The 15,920-nt window shown below is 54.4% G+C and overlaps 1 protein-coding gene across 1 annotated transcript in view; it reads left to right on the top strand.

Annotated features, from left to right (window-relative positions):
• PLXNA4 (plexin A4) overlaps positions 1-15,920 on the top strand; it is a gene marked incomplete at its 5' end in the record, with an annotated part of 346,039 nt that overhangs the window by 291,191 nt on the left and 38,928 nt on the right. The window contains 7 exons of the mRNA XM_081102439.1: positions 1,882-2,018; positions 3,464-3,628; positions 6,547-6,640; positions 7,133-7,372; positions 7,998-8,144; positions 8,812-9,046; positions 12,217-12,359. Of these exons, the coding sequence (XP_080958565.1) occupies positions 1,882-2,018; positions 3,464-3,628; positions 6,547-6,640; positions 7,133-7,372; positions 7,998-8,144; positions 8,812-9,046; positions 12,217-12,359 (1,161 nt within the window). The remainder of the gene's footprint in view (positions 1-1,881; positions 2,019-3,463; positions 3,629-6,546; positions 6,641-7,132; positions 7,373-7,997; positions 8,145-8,811; positions 9,047-12,216; positions 12,360-15,920) is intronic.

Here is a 15,920-nt window from a genome sequence, read left to right as displayed (position 1 = left end):
AGGCCCCTTCCCAGGGCCAAGGCAGGGCTCAGGTTCGGGTCTCCCTCAGTTTCCCTCCACAAATCAGGCCAGACTTGGTGACACATGCGGCTTTGTCACAGGTTCAGTCTCTAGAGATCTCCCTGGAAAGAGTGCTTTTCCCTTCCCCTGACCTCCCACTTGGGAGCCCAGTGAAGAGGTGGCAAGTAAGGTAGGACTGATTCCCGTGCAAGTCTATCTACCGGTGAAATGTCTCTGGAGCCTGTCTTGAATGAGTAAGAGCTTCTCACAGCTTTAAAACACAAGGCATCTATCTGCATCTGCATCTCTATGCTTTTCTCTCCCTGCTCCCACCTTCCTGCAAAAGCCAGCAGGGTTACTCACTTCTACCCCGTCCAAGTCCGCCACCCCCCCCTCGCCCCACCCACAGACTGCCAGGGAGCCTGTTCTTCTCCCTTCATCCCATCTATCCTAACTTCCCTGGTTTTGATTATATCTCTAAGCATCCACCAACCCTCCATGCCTTGCAGCCGCTGAGTGAGCACACGCGCGCGCACACACACACACACACACACACACACAGTCACAGTCAGTGGGACCTCCTGTTACAGACAATGGGGACAAAGAAACCATTTGTGAGAGGTGACACGGAGTTATGGAACCAGAAAACATCAGGCACCTTTGAGATAACCATTGTTTGACCCAGCTTCCTGATACTGTGATCAGAGAGGGTAAGTGACTTGTCCTGAGCCAAACAGCATGATCTAGGCAGAACGGAGAAAGGCACACTCTTTCCACATGTCACTGCCCCCCTGCCCAGCTCTCCGCCTGAGCCAGTGGCAGAGGCAAAATAAAGCGTTCCTGGGCTTGGTGGGTGCCATGGGGATGCCAGGCCCAGGACCTGCAGGGACTGGTGAGCAGAGAGCTGGGTCGGACATGGAGTGCAGCGGTCAGCGTGCACCCCTGCGTGTGTGACCTGAGCTTTGACTTGGGCATCACGTTCCAGGCCCGGAGCTGTAGGCTTCTCTTCTCTGGTTATGGATCCAGGCCTGTCTGTGTGGAGGCCACATGCCATCTCCTCCAAGGGAGCGGAGTGGGTTCAAGTTTTGGTGCAGAATTCTTTGAGAGGGCAGGGAGTGGGGGCCCAGGGAGAAGGAAATCTTCATTTAAATGCAGATACAGACTTCTCACCTGGGACTGAAGAAAGTTTTTCCATTAAAATGCTAATGAAAGAGCACACTGCAACTTCAAATCCTCAGCCACCAGCCCCCTTGCCAATTGGACTCAATCACTGACCAGTCTTTGCCCCCCCTCCCACCCCACACACACACCCCTCCTTTCCCTGGGGCCCTCAGATCCCATTGCTCAGGCCCTGGGCGCTTTGGGCTGAGTCTGAGAGGTCTGTGGAAGGGGCAGATCACCTTCTGAAAGCAAATGAGCTTGGAGACCGACCGGAGCGGGGGTGGAGAACTGGAGCTCTGGAATCATCAGACAGGTCTCAGTTGTGCCACCTTTCAGCTGTGGGACCTTGGAAACTGTCCCTAACATCTCTGAATCTCTTCTGTGAGATGGGTAATAATACACATCTTGTAGCATTGATTGAATGATCAGATTATTTATATGTATTTAATATATTTAATTATTTATAGATATGAAACTATCAAGCCTGCCACTTAAAAAAATCAGTACATAGCAGCTATTATTAATAGTATTACTATTATTAATATAGAGATGCAAACTCCAGGGGCCAGACGTTGCCTATCCACACAAGTGTAAAGAAACTGTGCAGGCTCTCTGTACGGATTCCAGAAGGTGGCCCGGGTGTGGGAACTGCCTCGGGCCTGTGCAGCGCCTCCGCAGCCCGTCCCAGTTGTGTCTCAGGCCAGATCCTCTCCTACACAGACGCTGACTCTCTCAGACCTGAAGCCCAGCCAGGGGCCCAGGTCCGGAGGCACCCAGGTGACCATCACCGGCACCAACCTGAACGCGGGCAGCAACGTGGTGGTGCTGTTCGGGAAGCAGCCGTGCCTCTTCCACAGGTGAGCACAGGGCAGACTGTGGGGTGCGCAGCGGGCAGCAGGCTTCCTCAGGCTAACCTCTGGCACGGCCGCCACCTCCCTGGAAAGCGGCGCTCCCTTCGGGACAGGGCTTTCTGGGCACACCTGGCTGTGGATGTTTGGCTCAGTCTGGACACCTGCCAGCCGCCCTACCCCTGGATAGGCCCGCGTGCTCTTGCCCACCGTTTCACCTTGGTGCCCATACCGCCCCCTGGCAGAACCCTGGGGTTCCACAGGACACGATTTGGAATCTCGAGTCCCTTCCCTGGGGCTAGCTTCTCACGGGCTGCGGCAGAACCAGTGGGGACTGCTGAGAGCTGGCAGGGGCAGCTACCCCAGCTCGCTCCACTGTGTCTCCAAACGCAGCCAGCTTTCTCTCCCCTGGTGCCACCATCCAGTCCCAGAAGGGCCTGCCTTTCATGAGCCAGCAGCCTGGGGGACAGGGAGGCGGGAGGTATGTCTAGTGAAGGACTCTATGAGATGTGGCAGGGGGCCGGCCCCCTGCAGGGGAGAGGTTCTGCAGAGAGAGGTTTTCCCAGGACAGAGCTATGCTCAGGGCCCTGACAGACCCGGCCAGGCCTGGCCAGGCCTTGATGAGTGATGTTAACGAAAAGCGCATTGTGACACTTGTTGGCCTGGTGAAGCCAGTTCACGGAGGGCTGTTGCAGCAGGTGTGAAGCTGTCGCAACTGAGGAGAGAGATGGGGCTCAGCTCCCCACACAGCAGAGACAGCTGGGCATTTACACCCAACAGCAGGGTGAGGGTCAGCAGGCGGAAAATTACTAAGAGGAAAGATTAGGGGTAGGGTGATCCTTACTAAGCCAACATAACAGGATTCTTGCTGAAGGCTGGCTGGGGTGATCAGATATCAGGGGTGAAGGATGAGAAATTTGATCAGATAGATAGCAAAGATTGGGGGATTCTTGCTAAAGTGACTTAGCAGGATTCTCGCCAAGAGTGGGGCTAGGCAGGCGGGCTAGAAGGCAAGGCCCAAGGACAAGGCCTAGGCCAGTGATGGCGAACCTTTTGAGCTCGGCGTGTCAGCATTTTGAAAAACCCTAACTTAACTCTGGTGCCGTGTCACATATAGAAATTTTTTGATATTTGCAACCACAGTAAAACAAAGATTTACATTTTTGATATTTTATTTAAATGCCATTTAACAAAGAAAAATCAACCAAAAAAAATGAGTTCGCGTGTCACCTCTGACATGCGTGTCATAGATTCTCCATCACTGGCCTAGGCAGAAAGAGGGCTCAGGAGAGCCTGTCTTTGTCAGTCGTTCCCAGAGGTTTATGTCTGAGGCAGGGCTCACCATTGCCTCTGAGGAGCCTGACAAATGGGTCTGGAGGTGAGAGGGCCCTGACCCAGGACCACCTCCCTTCCTGGAGCCCAGGAGCCCAGCTCCATGTTTTCCCTCCCTCCAGGCGCTCTTCATCCTACATCGTCTGCAACACCACATCCTCAGAGGAGGTGCTGGCGATGGAAGTGACGGTGCAGGTGGACAGGGCCAAGATCCACCAGGACCTGGTCTTCCAGTACATGGAGGACCCCACCATCGTGCGGATTGAGCCAGAGTGGAGCATCGTCAGGTAGGCGCTGCCCAACCTCGCTTTCCTTCCTCGACTCTCAAACGCCAAAGAGAGTTCTGAAAGCCGAGTCCTGCTTTGGGAACTGATGAACTGGAGTTGGCGCCCTCCTTTCCCCGAGGGCACCTCTATGCAGGACCTGGTGGCCAGGCTCTGACCAGCAAGAGCCCACGGCCTCTCATTTGAGGATGGGTGGTGCACCTGGAGGCCATGTTCCCATCTCACAGTGACTGTCCGGGGGGAGGTGTCGGTCCTACTCCTTAAACCTCGCTTCTGGCAAATATGGACAGTGATTCGAGTCCTGCCGAGGAGCGCGGGAGGAGGAGAAGCCTGCTCTGGAAGGGAAGCACACCCCGACCTCCAGGGTTTGCTGAGGAGGTCCATCCTCTGCTTCTGCGGCCTCCTGTGTCTCAGCACCCATGACCTCTAGTGCCCGCTGGCTTTGTCCTTTCCTCTGCTGCACACTCACTCCCCCAGGGCAGGGACCCCGTCTTGATCCCCACGCTTTCCCCGTGCTCCGCAGGAGCACACAGAACATGTTGCTTAGACCAGGGAGCCAGGCATGATGGTGCTACAGAAAGACCCTCCGGTGCCATCTCTTGCTCAGCCAGTCACAAGCTGACTTGGGTCAGTTGCATCATTTCCCAGGGTCTCCACCTCTTGCGTGGCTCACCTGGGACTTTGGAAACCCCAGGACCTGGGTCGCTTTCAGTCTTGGCTTGGTGGTGCCTGGAGTGGGGATTAGCACCACAGGAAGGAACCTCAGGCAGGCAGCATGAGTCTGCTTTGCCAGGCTCTGCAAGAGGGCATCCCGCCAGCAAGGCCCCTGGTGATAGTGGGGAAATGGCTGTACCAGGGGACACGTGGGGAATGGAACAGGGCTTGGGTCAGAAGGAGTAAGCTCAGCCCAGCTCCACTGCCTCCTGCAAGTGACCCTAGGAGTCACTTAGCCTCCCGCTGATGGCAGCTGAGCGGATTAAGGGGTGCAGATGCACAGTATGCTGCCTGGCTCAGCTCCCTTTTCCTCCCTGGCCCTTGGTCCTCGGCCCTCCCACTGTCTGCCGTGGGTCAGGGGAGAGTGGCGGGCATGAAGATGTGGTCTCCACAAGCTGAAGCAGGAGCCAGAGACCAGTTCAGTCCAGAGAACAATCCTTGAAACCAGGAGTTAGCAGACTCCAGCATGGAAGCCAAATCTGGCTGTCCATCTGCTTTTGAAATAAAGTTTTATTGGAACACAGCTATGCTCATTTGTATATGTTTTGTCTATAGCTGCTTTCTCACCACAACAACAGAGCTGAGGAGCTGTGGCAGACCACACGGCCTGGGAAGCTGGCAGTATTTAGTCTCTGGCCCTTTACGGAAAGAGTTTGCCACCCCCAGCCTTACACCCAAGGAAAGGCAGCATTTCTGATATGAGACTTGGTTGTCCTCATCAGTTTACTCTCTAAGGACCAAACCTAATAAGTTTTAGCCGTGATCTTAAAGCCCACGAAGCCTATAAGGCACGGAGAGGGGACATAGCCTGTAAAAAGCGACTCCAGGGTTTGCTCCCGGGGCCTGGTGAGTTGGGGAAGTGGGCATAGCCCCCTGTGCCTAAGACAAACTCTGTAACTCCCCGAGGAATTCTCAGCCTGGTTTAATTCAGTGCTTCCTCCTGTCACTATCACAGAAACAGAGGTGCTATCCTTCCTGCTGTCATCAACGGGGGTGGAGCACGTTCCAGTGGCTCCAGGGTTTGGCTGCAGTTAAAGCCCACGCTGCGGTGGACTATGCAGACTTCCTGCCTCTGCATTGCTTCCATCCTGGGCTACTGAGGAGCAGTGATGGGGGACGTTGGATGAATGTGTTTTGAATTAATTGAGAAGATCAGGAGATGGCTGGATATCAGAAGCTCAAACACTGCCCCGGGTTTCATGGGAATCTCCCTGCACACGTGTGCGTGAGTGTGTGTGTGTGTGTGTGTGCAGGCGTGTGTGTGCGTGAGTGTTGGGGAGGCAGGTGGAGGCAAGAGAAAGGGAGGAAGAAACTGGGAGAGTAAAGGAGGGCCGGAGGCTAGAGGGTAGAAATGAATGGTGTCCAGGGTTCTGTACCCACCACGCTTATAACTACTCAACCGTTGTAGGTAGTAGGATTCTTCTTGAAGATACTCCCTTGGTCGTGGGAAAGGTGATTCCTCCCTTTCCTGTAAGTTGTCCCCAAAGAAGATAGCCCCTCCCTCCCCCATGTCAGCTTCTTAGCCACCCAAAAGGAGGACACTGGCACCCAGGCTGCCTTTGACCTGCTCCTCCCCCCCCCCCCCCACCCATCCTCCTCCTCTGGCGGACACCCGGGTGTGGGAGACTGAGTCCGGAGCGTGTCACCTTTGCATTCTGAGAGGCGGCTCCTGAGTGTCTGCGCCTCTGCCTTCCCCAGGTGTAAGCCCGCTGCAGCCTCTACAGTGGAAATTGGAGGTATGGTTGCCCTGAGAAGGAGGCTGTGCTCAGGCCCTGGAGGGTCTGGTGGGGACAGTCTGGTCCACTAGGGCCAAGGGCACTGAAGAATTTTCTGAGACTGGTGAAAGCTGGAGGAGGAGACCGCAGGGGCTGCAGATGAGCAGCTGGCTGGAGGCCGGAGGCCTCGGGGAGCCAAGAGGTCCGAGCGGCAGACCCGGCCTCCACAGGGTGTCCGCGCTCCGAATGAGCTCAGCGCAGGATGGCCACGGACATCTGGTCATCACTGTCTTTGCCTTGGCTGCCGAGAGCTCCTCCTCGTTATTATGCAGTCAGCTCGTCAGCCTTGTCCCCATGAACGTTGTCATGCCGACTGGCTACCGTTGTCTTTAATGTCGAAGCGCAGCCAGAGTGGCTATATCATAGTCGTGTCTGAGTGCCATTGCTGCTCCTGTCCCTGTGCTCACACCCTCCTTCTCTCTTCCCGGGCAGTGGGAACACACCCATCACCGTGTGGGGGACTCACCTGAACCTCATCCAGAACCCCCAGATCCGTGCCAAGCACGGAGGGAAGGAGCACATCAATGTGAGTCTGGGGTTGGCAGGGGTCTTGGGGGCTGTCCACCCAGCATGTCACCTCCCTACGGGGTGTGGGGCTCCCCGAGGACTCAGAGAGGCCCACCCCGGACACTGATGACCCATTTTGTGTGATGCCCCTGAGCAGGATGAGGGCATTTTCACACCTTGGGGTGCAGGCAGGGAGGGCCAGTGGCTTCTAGGGTGTATGGAGCTTTATACGCATTTTCCTCCAGCCTTCTGACCCCCAGTTCTGCTCCTTAGCTTAGAGATGCCCTAGTCACTGCCATACTAGCCACGGACAGCGTGGAGCGAGGTGCCAGCTGCAGAACATATTCCTGAGCGCCTAGGCTGTGTGTTCCTGGCTGCAAAGGATTCTGACTCAGGCATAACTGTCCGCATGGCAGCACCGCAGGTGGCCCGGTGGGTGCGGGCGGCCGCGCGCGTGCAGATAAAATGCGTGCAGATGCGAGGCTGAGTCTCCCTGCCTGCTCCTCCACAGCTCTGTGAGGTTCTGAATGCCACCGAGATGACCTGCCAGGCTCCGGCCCTCGCTCTGGGGCCCGACCACCAGTCGGACCTGACCGAGCGGCCTGAGGAGTTCGGCTTCATCCTGGACAACGTCCAGTCCCTGCTCATCCTCAACAAGACCAATTTCACCTACTATCCCAATCCCGTGTTCGAGGCCTTTGGTCCCTCGGGAATCTTGGAGCTCAAGCCTGGCACCCCCATCATCCTGAAGGTAGACTGAGGCCAGAGGCCGGGGGGTGCGGGGGGCGGGGGAGAAAGGCAGCTGCTGCCCAAGACAGAGGCCAGAAGCCTCAGGCTCCTGCCAAATTTCGTAACTGGAGTCCTTCGCTCAGATTGTGTTATAGCTCAGAGTATGCAAACACTCTCTGAGTTTGTGCTGAGTGGCTCACCCCCCTTACAGGCCATGGAGACCTGGTCAGGGCAGCCGGATCCATACTGGCCATTGGACTCCTGAGCTTTGTCAGATGCTGGGAGGTCAAAGGTTCAGAGTGATTCCTCCTGTGCAGCCTTTTGAGAACCACAACATAGGGTTTCTTTGGAGTGTGGATAGCGACTTTTCATTTTAACTGCTATGGCAATTTGACTCCACTGGTAGTGACTGACGACGGCTCTGGGTTGAGAAGCATTCTGAGGCTGCATTTGGGATAAGCTGAAAAGAGCACCTTGATTATTGCTGTGCCACTGAGAAAGGGGGGATGGTAGTGTACAGGCCACGGTTTCTGTGGACTTACTCCACCAGCTCACCGGCAGGTGGGAAACTCCGGCAGGAGGACAGGCAGCCGGCAGTGGCTGTGGCCCTGACTCTGGGGTGGGAACTGGGTTTCCTGTCCATCCAGGGCAAGAACCTGATCCCCCCAGTAGCTGGGGGCAACGTGAAGCTGAACTACACCGTGCTGGTTGGGGAGAAGCCGTGTGCCGTGACGGTGTCCGACGTGCAGCTGCTCTGCGAGTCGCCCAACCTCATCGGCAGGCACAAAGTGATGGTGAGGCTGCGGGCCCTGTCTGTCCCGAGTAGACGGGGCATAGGGACCGGGATGTGAGCGGCCCAGCTCCGCCCTGGGCCCCCAGGCATCCTGGGAGGGAATCCTGGCTGGTTTCAACTTTCCTCCAACCTCCCCACACCCTAGTCCCGCCCTGTCTTTCTTCAGACTTCTTTTTCCTGTACTGTCATTCCTTCCATACTGGCTGGTGCCACGATGAGAGCAATGCAGGTCACTTTAAATGATGCGCTAAATCGCTCGTTATGAGCAGGAGACTCTTCCAGAAAAGGACCCCTGTTGGCTTGGGGAGGTCTCTGATATCACGTCTGTGCCACAGTCACCCGTCCTTACAATGGGATGAGTGACGGGACCCAGTCATTGATGTCATCATGTCACACCATTTAGATCCCAGTTGTGTGCCATTTCCTTTGAAGATGCCCATGTTGTCTCCTGGATAAGAGGATGAATTTTCCCGCTGTAGGGATTCCATGCTAGCTATGCAGACCCCCTCACCCAGCCCCAAATGCCCTCTCGGCTATTTTTACAACCAAAGATGCTGCTGCTCCCGGAGCCATTTCCCTCGTGGTCACCAGTGCACCAGTGACTCGGGGCTGGGCCCTAGGATGCTCTGTCCCCACGCCCAGCCCCATCTCGCCCACTCTGCCCCCAGGCCCGCGTCGGCGGCATGGAGTACTCTCCGGGGATGGTGTACATCGCCCCGGACAGCCCGCTCAGCTTGCCCGCCATCGTCAGCATCGCCGTGGCGGGTGGCCTCCTCATCATCTTCATCGTGGCCGTGCTCATCGCCTACAAACGCAAGTCCCGCGAAAGCGACCTCACACTGAAGCGGCTGCAGATGCAAATGGACAACCTGGAGTCGCGCGTGGCCCTGGAGTGCAAAGAAGGTACTGAGTGGCCAGGTGGCTGCGGCTCCACGCTGGAGGCTGGGTGGGCATGCGCATGCATGTGTGTGCGTGTGTACTTGGGTGGCTCACACATAAGCAGTGGGCTGGGCAGCAGTGGGCAGTGCTGGGGGCTGGGTGTCCACCTGCAGAACTTGAATTCTGATCGATGAGCCTGTGCCTGGACCAATCCCATATCCTAGCCAGTCCCACCGGGGCAAGGCCAGCTAAGCTAAAGCCTCCTGCTCCTCTTCCTCAAGATGTCCCCTGCCTTTCCCCCCAAGTCAAACTGGGATCATTTCAAATCCCACTAGAGCAGTTTCCAGCCCAGAATCCTGGCCCGTGGGTTTTGTGCTCCCCCCTCGGGGGGCCTTGACGGAACACATTCCAGCAATCTTCAGCTGTCTTCCTGAAGGAAGGTCGGTCTGCAGGGCTCATCTGAGACTTAGAAGGAAGAGTGTTTCACAGCTTGTATTTTAAAAAGTTACCAACGTGCCATGAACTGAATCCAGCTGCACTAAATCTCAGAAGGAAATTAAGGAGTCAGACTCTTGTCTCCCCTAGGATATCATTCTGTGAGTCACCCGGGAGGGGTGAGTGGCTCCTTGCTGTAGGTGTACACACGGAGTAAATGCGGCCTCTGCCTGGGGCTCTCTGATGGGAGGAGGGTCCACTCCATCCCCTCTCTACATCCTTTTGCTGTCAACGCACATCCGCCTTGTGGGACTGTTAATTACTGCCTTTTATTATATTTACGCTGCTTAATTTTTTTCTCCGCAATGTACTCTTTCCTCTAATTAGGAGTAGTGATTAGAATCTCTTTTATGTGTGGCAGGCGTGAGGCTCTGAGTGTTGGAGGCACTTGGTGACTTGAAGAGAAGCTGCAGACTGATAAAAAGCCAGCTCCCTCTCTCTCCTCCTCACCAGATGAGCACCCCAACTGGGAGGGGCGCCGAGGGCAGGGTGAAGCCAGGTTCCTCTCTGAGAATGTTCCAGAGGAGGAGGAATTGGCATCAGACAGGGAGGCCAGCTGAGCATCAGCGGGGGTGCCCTAGCCTCTGCTCAGGGGAGAGCCATCCCATGTGGGCAGGGAGAGAGGACTAGAGCAGCATGGAGGGTTCGCCTGAAGTACTTTTCAGGGCTGATTCTGGAATGTTTGCAGGGCAGGTTGGGTCCAGGAAGGTGACTTCCTGAAGACTTGACAATGAGCTAGGACATCACCTGCACACACACTTCTGACAGTGAGCCAGGACAGCACCTACACACACACTCAGAAGAGGCTTGGCCTGGGCCCGTCACAGGCCTTACCTTCTGATATCACACACACACACACACACACACACACACACTGACATACGCACTCAGATGACCACTCATGCACTCTCACCCATACACTCAAGCACACACACTCACACCCATGCTCATGTGTGCATTTCCATGTACTCCCACAAGTGCACATGCATGTTCTTCACTAAGGACATACATGAGTGTTCATCGGGACTTTGGTGACAATACTTGCCAAAAAGGCTCACTGACTCCCCTTCACAGCCACATGTGCACACACATTGCTGTCAGTTTTGCTTGGATGCTTTAGGGTTGCTCTGCTTCAGAGTCACTTCGCTGGACAAGGACCCCCTGTGTCGACGTGACCAGAGCAGAGGTGCAGGAAGAGAGCAGCCCAGGAGCCTCTCCATGGGCCCAGTGGCATCCCTGTTGTCTGTGAGACAGGGAGCATTGGTGTCCTCACGCCCCAAACCTCAAGCTCCACAGGCCTGCAGTCAGCACGGCAGGAGGCAGTGGGGTCCAGGGCCTGGGGCAGCATGTTGTCTTCCCGGGGTCACCAGAGCCCACTGGACACAGGGCTTGCTTTTCCAGGGCAGAGCTTGTGAATCTCTTTCGAGTCCATCAAGTAGTTTCGCCTGTTCTTGTGTTTGTATAAAGAGAAAGAAATATTGTTTAGTCAACATCCACTGGCCGTTCTTCTTTGTTAGCATGTGTTAATCCATTCTGGAGTGTGCACACATGTGTGCATGCATGATCACATGTGTATTTATGTGTGCATGTATGTGTGTGCATGCATGTGCCAAGGAGAAAGGCAAAGCAGGGAAGGGCTGGGTACATTACCTCTGACTTCCTCAGGTGGCAGAGGGCGGCCCAGGAGATGGGCTCTGCCCAGGACAGGGTGCGGTCACAGCTTTGAGGCTGTGTAAAACCTCAGCCTGTGTGCTGGCCTGGCCCTGGGCTAGAGGGCTCTTGCAGCTCCGTGACTATCTGGAGACCTGAGCTGCCTCCACAGACAGCAGTGCCCACACAGCTCATGCTTCACCAATGAGTAGCATCAACTTGTGGAAGGAAGGACAGAAACCCACTCGGCGAATTTATACAGAAGGAATATCTTAGGATGGCAGAGCCCCATCTGGCCTCATTTGGTGGTTTGATGGTTCCAGTGACCTGCATGGCCCAGAACTGGGACTCAGAAGAAATTGTCCTTAACTCTTAAAAGGACTATCAAACACAGAATCAGAAATAGAAACTCCTCCTCGCCTCGCCCCCACCCACCATGCTTCTATGGCCCCTGGCCCCATGCACATTTTTTTAATCATCACATGAGGATCTTTTTCCATTGATTTTTAGGGGGAGTGGAAGAGAGAGGGAAAGACAGAGAGAAATATCGATGTGAAAGAAAGACATCGATTGGTTGCCTCCTGCACGAGCCCCAACTAGGGCCCGAGCCAGGGAGGAGCCTGCAACTGAGGTACATGCCCTTGACCAGAATGGAACCCAAGACCCTTTGGTCCACAGGCCGGCGCTCTATCCACTGAGCCAAACTGGCTAGGGCCCCATGCACATTTTGCAAACCAAAGCCCTCTTCCTCAGATGGGGAGGTGCTCCTGGCCCAGCAGCAGCACAGATCTGTGGGTGGCCTGCCCCTCATCCATGCTTTGGAAGGAATTTGGCCCAAGACAAGCTTCCTTGGGCTGCACATTTCTTCCATGCCTGTGTAGCTCACCTCAGCTACTTAAATGAAAACATCCCCTTCTCTTATTCCTGCACATCTGAGGCCCATTGCACATGTCCCCTGGGGCCTGAGTGAGGGCTCTGAGTGTCCTGAGTTGGGAGTAACTCTTGGGCCTGCCCCACCCAGAAGTCTCACCGGCTTCTCCTTGTGGCAGCCTTTGCTGAGCTGCAGACAGACATCCATGAGCTGACCAGCGACCTGGATGGAGCCGGGATTCCCTTCCTGGACTATAGAACCTACACCATGCGGGTGCTGTTCCCGGGAATTGAAGACCATCCTGTCCTCCGGGACCTCGAGGTGAGAAGCCATACCCATGCCCAAGGCCTTCCCCATCACGGTGTCAGCACAGAAAAAGGTGTTGGTGACCTTCAAGCCTAGCTGCCTATCCAGAGGTGAGAAAGCTGAGGTCAGGGAGGGGATGCAAGTTGCCCAGGACCCCCAGTTGTTGGCGCCCGCCGGTCCCTCTGGAGGCAGTGGGGCTGAGCCAGGAAACCTCAGAGCAGAGATGGGAGTAGGGCTTTGGGACTTAGGGGTCATGCATTCCTTTAGAATTGAATGCAAGTCCCTCTCCTCAGAAAAAAAATGTACATATTCACAGAAATAAGAAATCTGGCAAACAAATGTTGGGAGTTCATGGACCCTTATTTAAGAAACTGCAATATGATATGATGATTTCACCACTTAGTTGCTGCTCAATAAATCTGTGTGGAAAGATAAGTGACGCACTGGGAAGGGAAGCGGAAAGTGAACGATAAAACCCTAACTCTCTTTTGTACCGGCAGGGACCCCATCGTTTGAACATTTTATCCCTCTTCCTGTCTAGCATAGGATCTGGCTTATACATATATTCATATTACCCTTTGTTCTGAGAGGGATTTGGAATAAATTATAACTATAAGTACCGGAGAAAAGTGAAAAATATAAACAAGGAAACCAGGGCAAAAGAATAACCATAAGGAACAATCACTGCTAGTTGACTGCTGACGGGTCCAGTTTTAAATACTTTACCTGCATGCATTCGTTTCGCCACCCAAGAGCCCTCTGAAGTAGGCATGCTCCTAATACAGGCGGCAAAACTGAGGGCACAGGTCACTTTGGGAGCGAGCGGGCTGGGGTTTGAGTCCAGGCGGTGAGACGTCTGAGCCGGCCCTCCGACAGCAAGCCCGCACACCCGACTCCCGAGGTGCTCCATCAGTGTCATGCCTCACGGCTCTGGATACTTATTAGGATGGATGGGAGGTTGTGGCCGAAGCAGCAACAGAAAATAAGACTAGTTCCGGGATTTATATTGTCCATAAAATAAAACAGGCCCATCACTTGGGAGTTGAGCACTTTCCCAGGTACTGACCGGAGGGAATGTCTACAGGATTCTGCAAAGGGATGGAGAGGCTGGGCCCGTTATAAATCACACATGCCCTTCTATGGCCTTACTCCTCGTCTGGATTCTTAACATTTCCCCTTAAGCCTAAATATTCTCGAGTTCCCTTGCCTTTCTCACGAGGGGAGACTCTCTGATCCCAGCCTCAGCTCACAAAGGAGTGAACAGCCAGCTTTACCAATGTCCCCGAGTGGGAGCCCACGAAATAGCTAATTGCTAGGCATGGGCTCTGAGTCTAGCAGGTTACACAGCTTTGTTTTTTCATTGTAGTAAAATAAACATAACATAAAATTTCGACCATTTTTAGGTGTCCAATGTGGAGGCACTAAGCACATTCACACTGTTGTGCAACCATCACCACCGTCAGCTCCAGAACCTTTGCATCTTCCCCAGGAAACCCTGTGCTCATTGGACAACCACTCCCCATTTCCCTCAGCGGCCACCACTGTCGACCTCTGTCTATGAATGTCACTACTCTGGGCACCTCATACAAGTGGAACCAGACAGTAATTGTCCTTTAGTGACTGGCTTATTCACTTAGCAAAACGTTGTCAGGGTTCACCTGTATTGTAGCGTGAGGCAAAATTTCTTTCCTTTTTAAGGTGGAATCATACTCCATTGAATAGACCACATTTCGTTTATCCAATCTTCTGTCAATGGGCCCTCGGTCTGCTTCCACCTTTTGGCTGTTACAAATAATGCTCCTAGGAACACGGTGCACAGATATCTTTCTGAGACCCTGCTTTCGATCTTTGGGTATATATCCAGCACATACGACTTTTCCATTTCCACTAAACTCACTAATTAATTGCTTGCAGGCAGAAATTAACTTCCACTGTTCCACATTAGCCCGGGGTATGTGAGACCCAGCTCCCTACACTAGACCCAGAGATCTTGTGTGGATCGTCATTTTCTTTATTTCTTTCCAACCCCTCTTTGCCACCAGCGTAGTTTCTCCCTGTTTGGCTTCCTGAGAATAGAAACATTCCCAGGGAAGCCGCTGACTAATGTAAAGCAGTGTTTTCCAGCCTTTTCAGCCACCGGCATACCTGCCCTGCTGGTTGGGCATGAGTGGTGGATGCGTGTGGACAAGACGGTGTCTTTTGGCTTCAGGTTGTCCCTTTGGGACCATCTGGGGAAAATTCGGGCATTTGGGGAAGCGGCTGCCCAGGCACTGGTCACACACCAATCCTTTAGAAACAGAAAGCAAACAGTAACCATTTTCAACCTATCATTGCCTCCTAACTCTACCTTATTGGGTTACAATTAAAATTTACTACCCAGTTTTATACTCACAGACTTCAACTAAATTATCGAACCATCTGGTGAATAAAGAAAGCCTTATTGCGGAGTGGCATTTGGGTAGGGGGCAGGGTGGCAACGTTACAAAGGAGAATTGTCTGGATACTCCTCATCGAGACACTTCACTCCCATCTCCCCTGTCGTAAAACGGGGACTCGGTGCCAGTGCTCTAGATAGCCGGGGAGCCAGGGAGAGGGATCAGGGGAGAGCAGCCAGGGAGGTAGGAGGGGCAGGTAATAAAATTTAAGTGCGCCCCGCGTGCGCCAGGCACTTTACATACATTATCTTACTTAATGTCCATAAAACATTATGACATGTGCGCTCATATTCTCATTTTATAGCTGAGGGAATAGAGCCCAGAGGGAACGGAGGTTTCCTGCACGTGGGCCAGCCAGTCTCTGTGAGTCCAAACCCCAGGCTGCTGACTGAGACACTGGCTCTCCATGGGTCTCAGGGCCCAGCCACGCCATCCAGAGGCGAGTACAGCCACAGTGGGAAGTCCAGGGCACGTCCTCATCCCGGAAGTGCCATCTGCTCAGCCCTGTGTGCCCTTCTTCCTCTCCAGGTGCCACAGTGCCGACCTGCCCTTGGCCCCCTGCCTTCCATGGCCAGCCTGAGCCACTGGGAGGCCCTGCCCGGGAGGCCGCAGAGAGGACTCGGAGCTGGCGTCCAGTCATGAGCCAGAGTAGGGTAGACCTGGCCCCAGATGGGGAGGATGGAAGCGGCTTGGGAGACTGACAAACTTATAGCTGGAAACCCAGCATAACCTGCAGCCACTGGCCTTGGCACAACCACAGTGGCTTCTGTGAGAAGCCGTTAGCAGAAGCTGGTAGGGGCACACTCAGTCTTGCAAGATCATTAGAAGTGCATGCTGTTCCGGGTGCCAACACTGCTCATGGCACATGGTGGGCACCCAGCAATGGCATTCCCCATTATTATTAGGACACGTTGTGGAGATGCTGCTCTGAGGGGTTTGATGGACAAAAGGAGTAAAGTGTGTGCACAGGTGTGCAAGGGGACGGTCACAGAGCGGGGGGAGACCATGGGAGACAGACACCTGCCTGCTGTGCATATAGGCCCCGGCTGATGACAAGGTGAGGCGGCCATGTCTCCTTGTCCTTCCCTTGTCAGTGCCCATGAGTGGGGGATGGGGGAGCCAGGCAGGAGGCCAGGTGAGG

Source organism: Myotis nattereri (assembly GCF_964212035.1).
Source record: "Myotis nattereri genome assembly, chromosome: 11".
In the NCBI taxonomy this organism is placed as follows: domain Eukaryota; kingdom Metazoa; phylum Chordata; class Mammalia; order Chiroptera; family Vespertilionidae; genus Myotis; species Myotis nattereri.
This window is presented reverse-complemented; position numbering and strand designations above follow the sequence as displayed.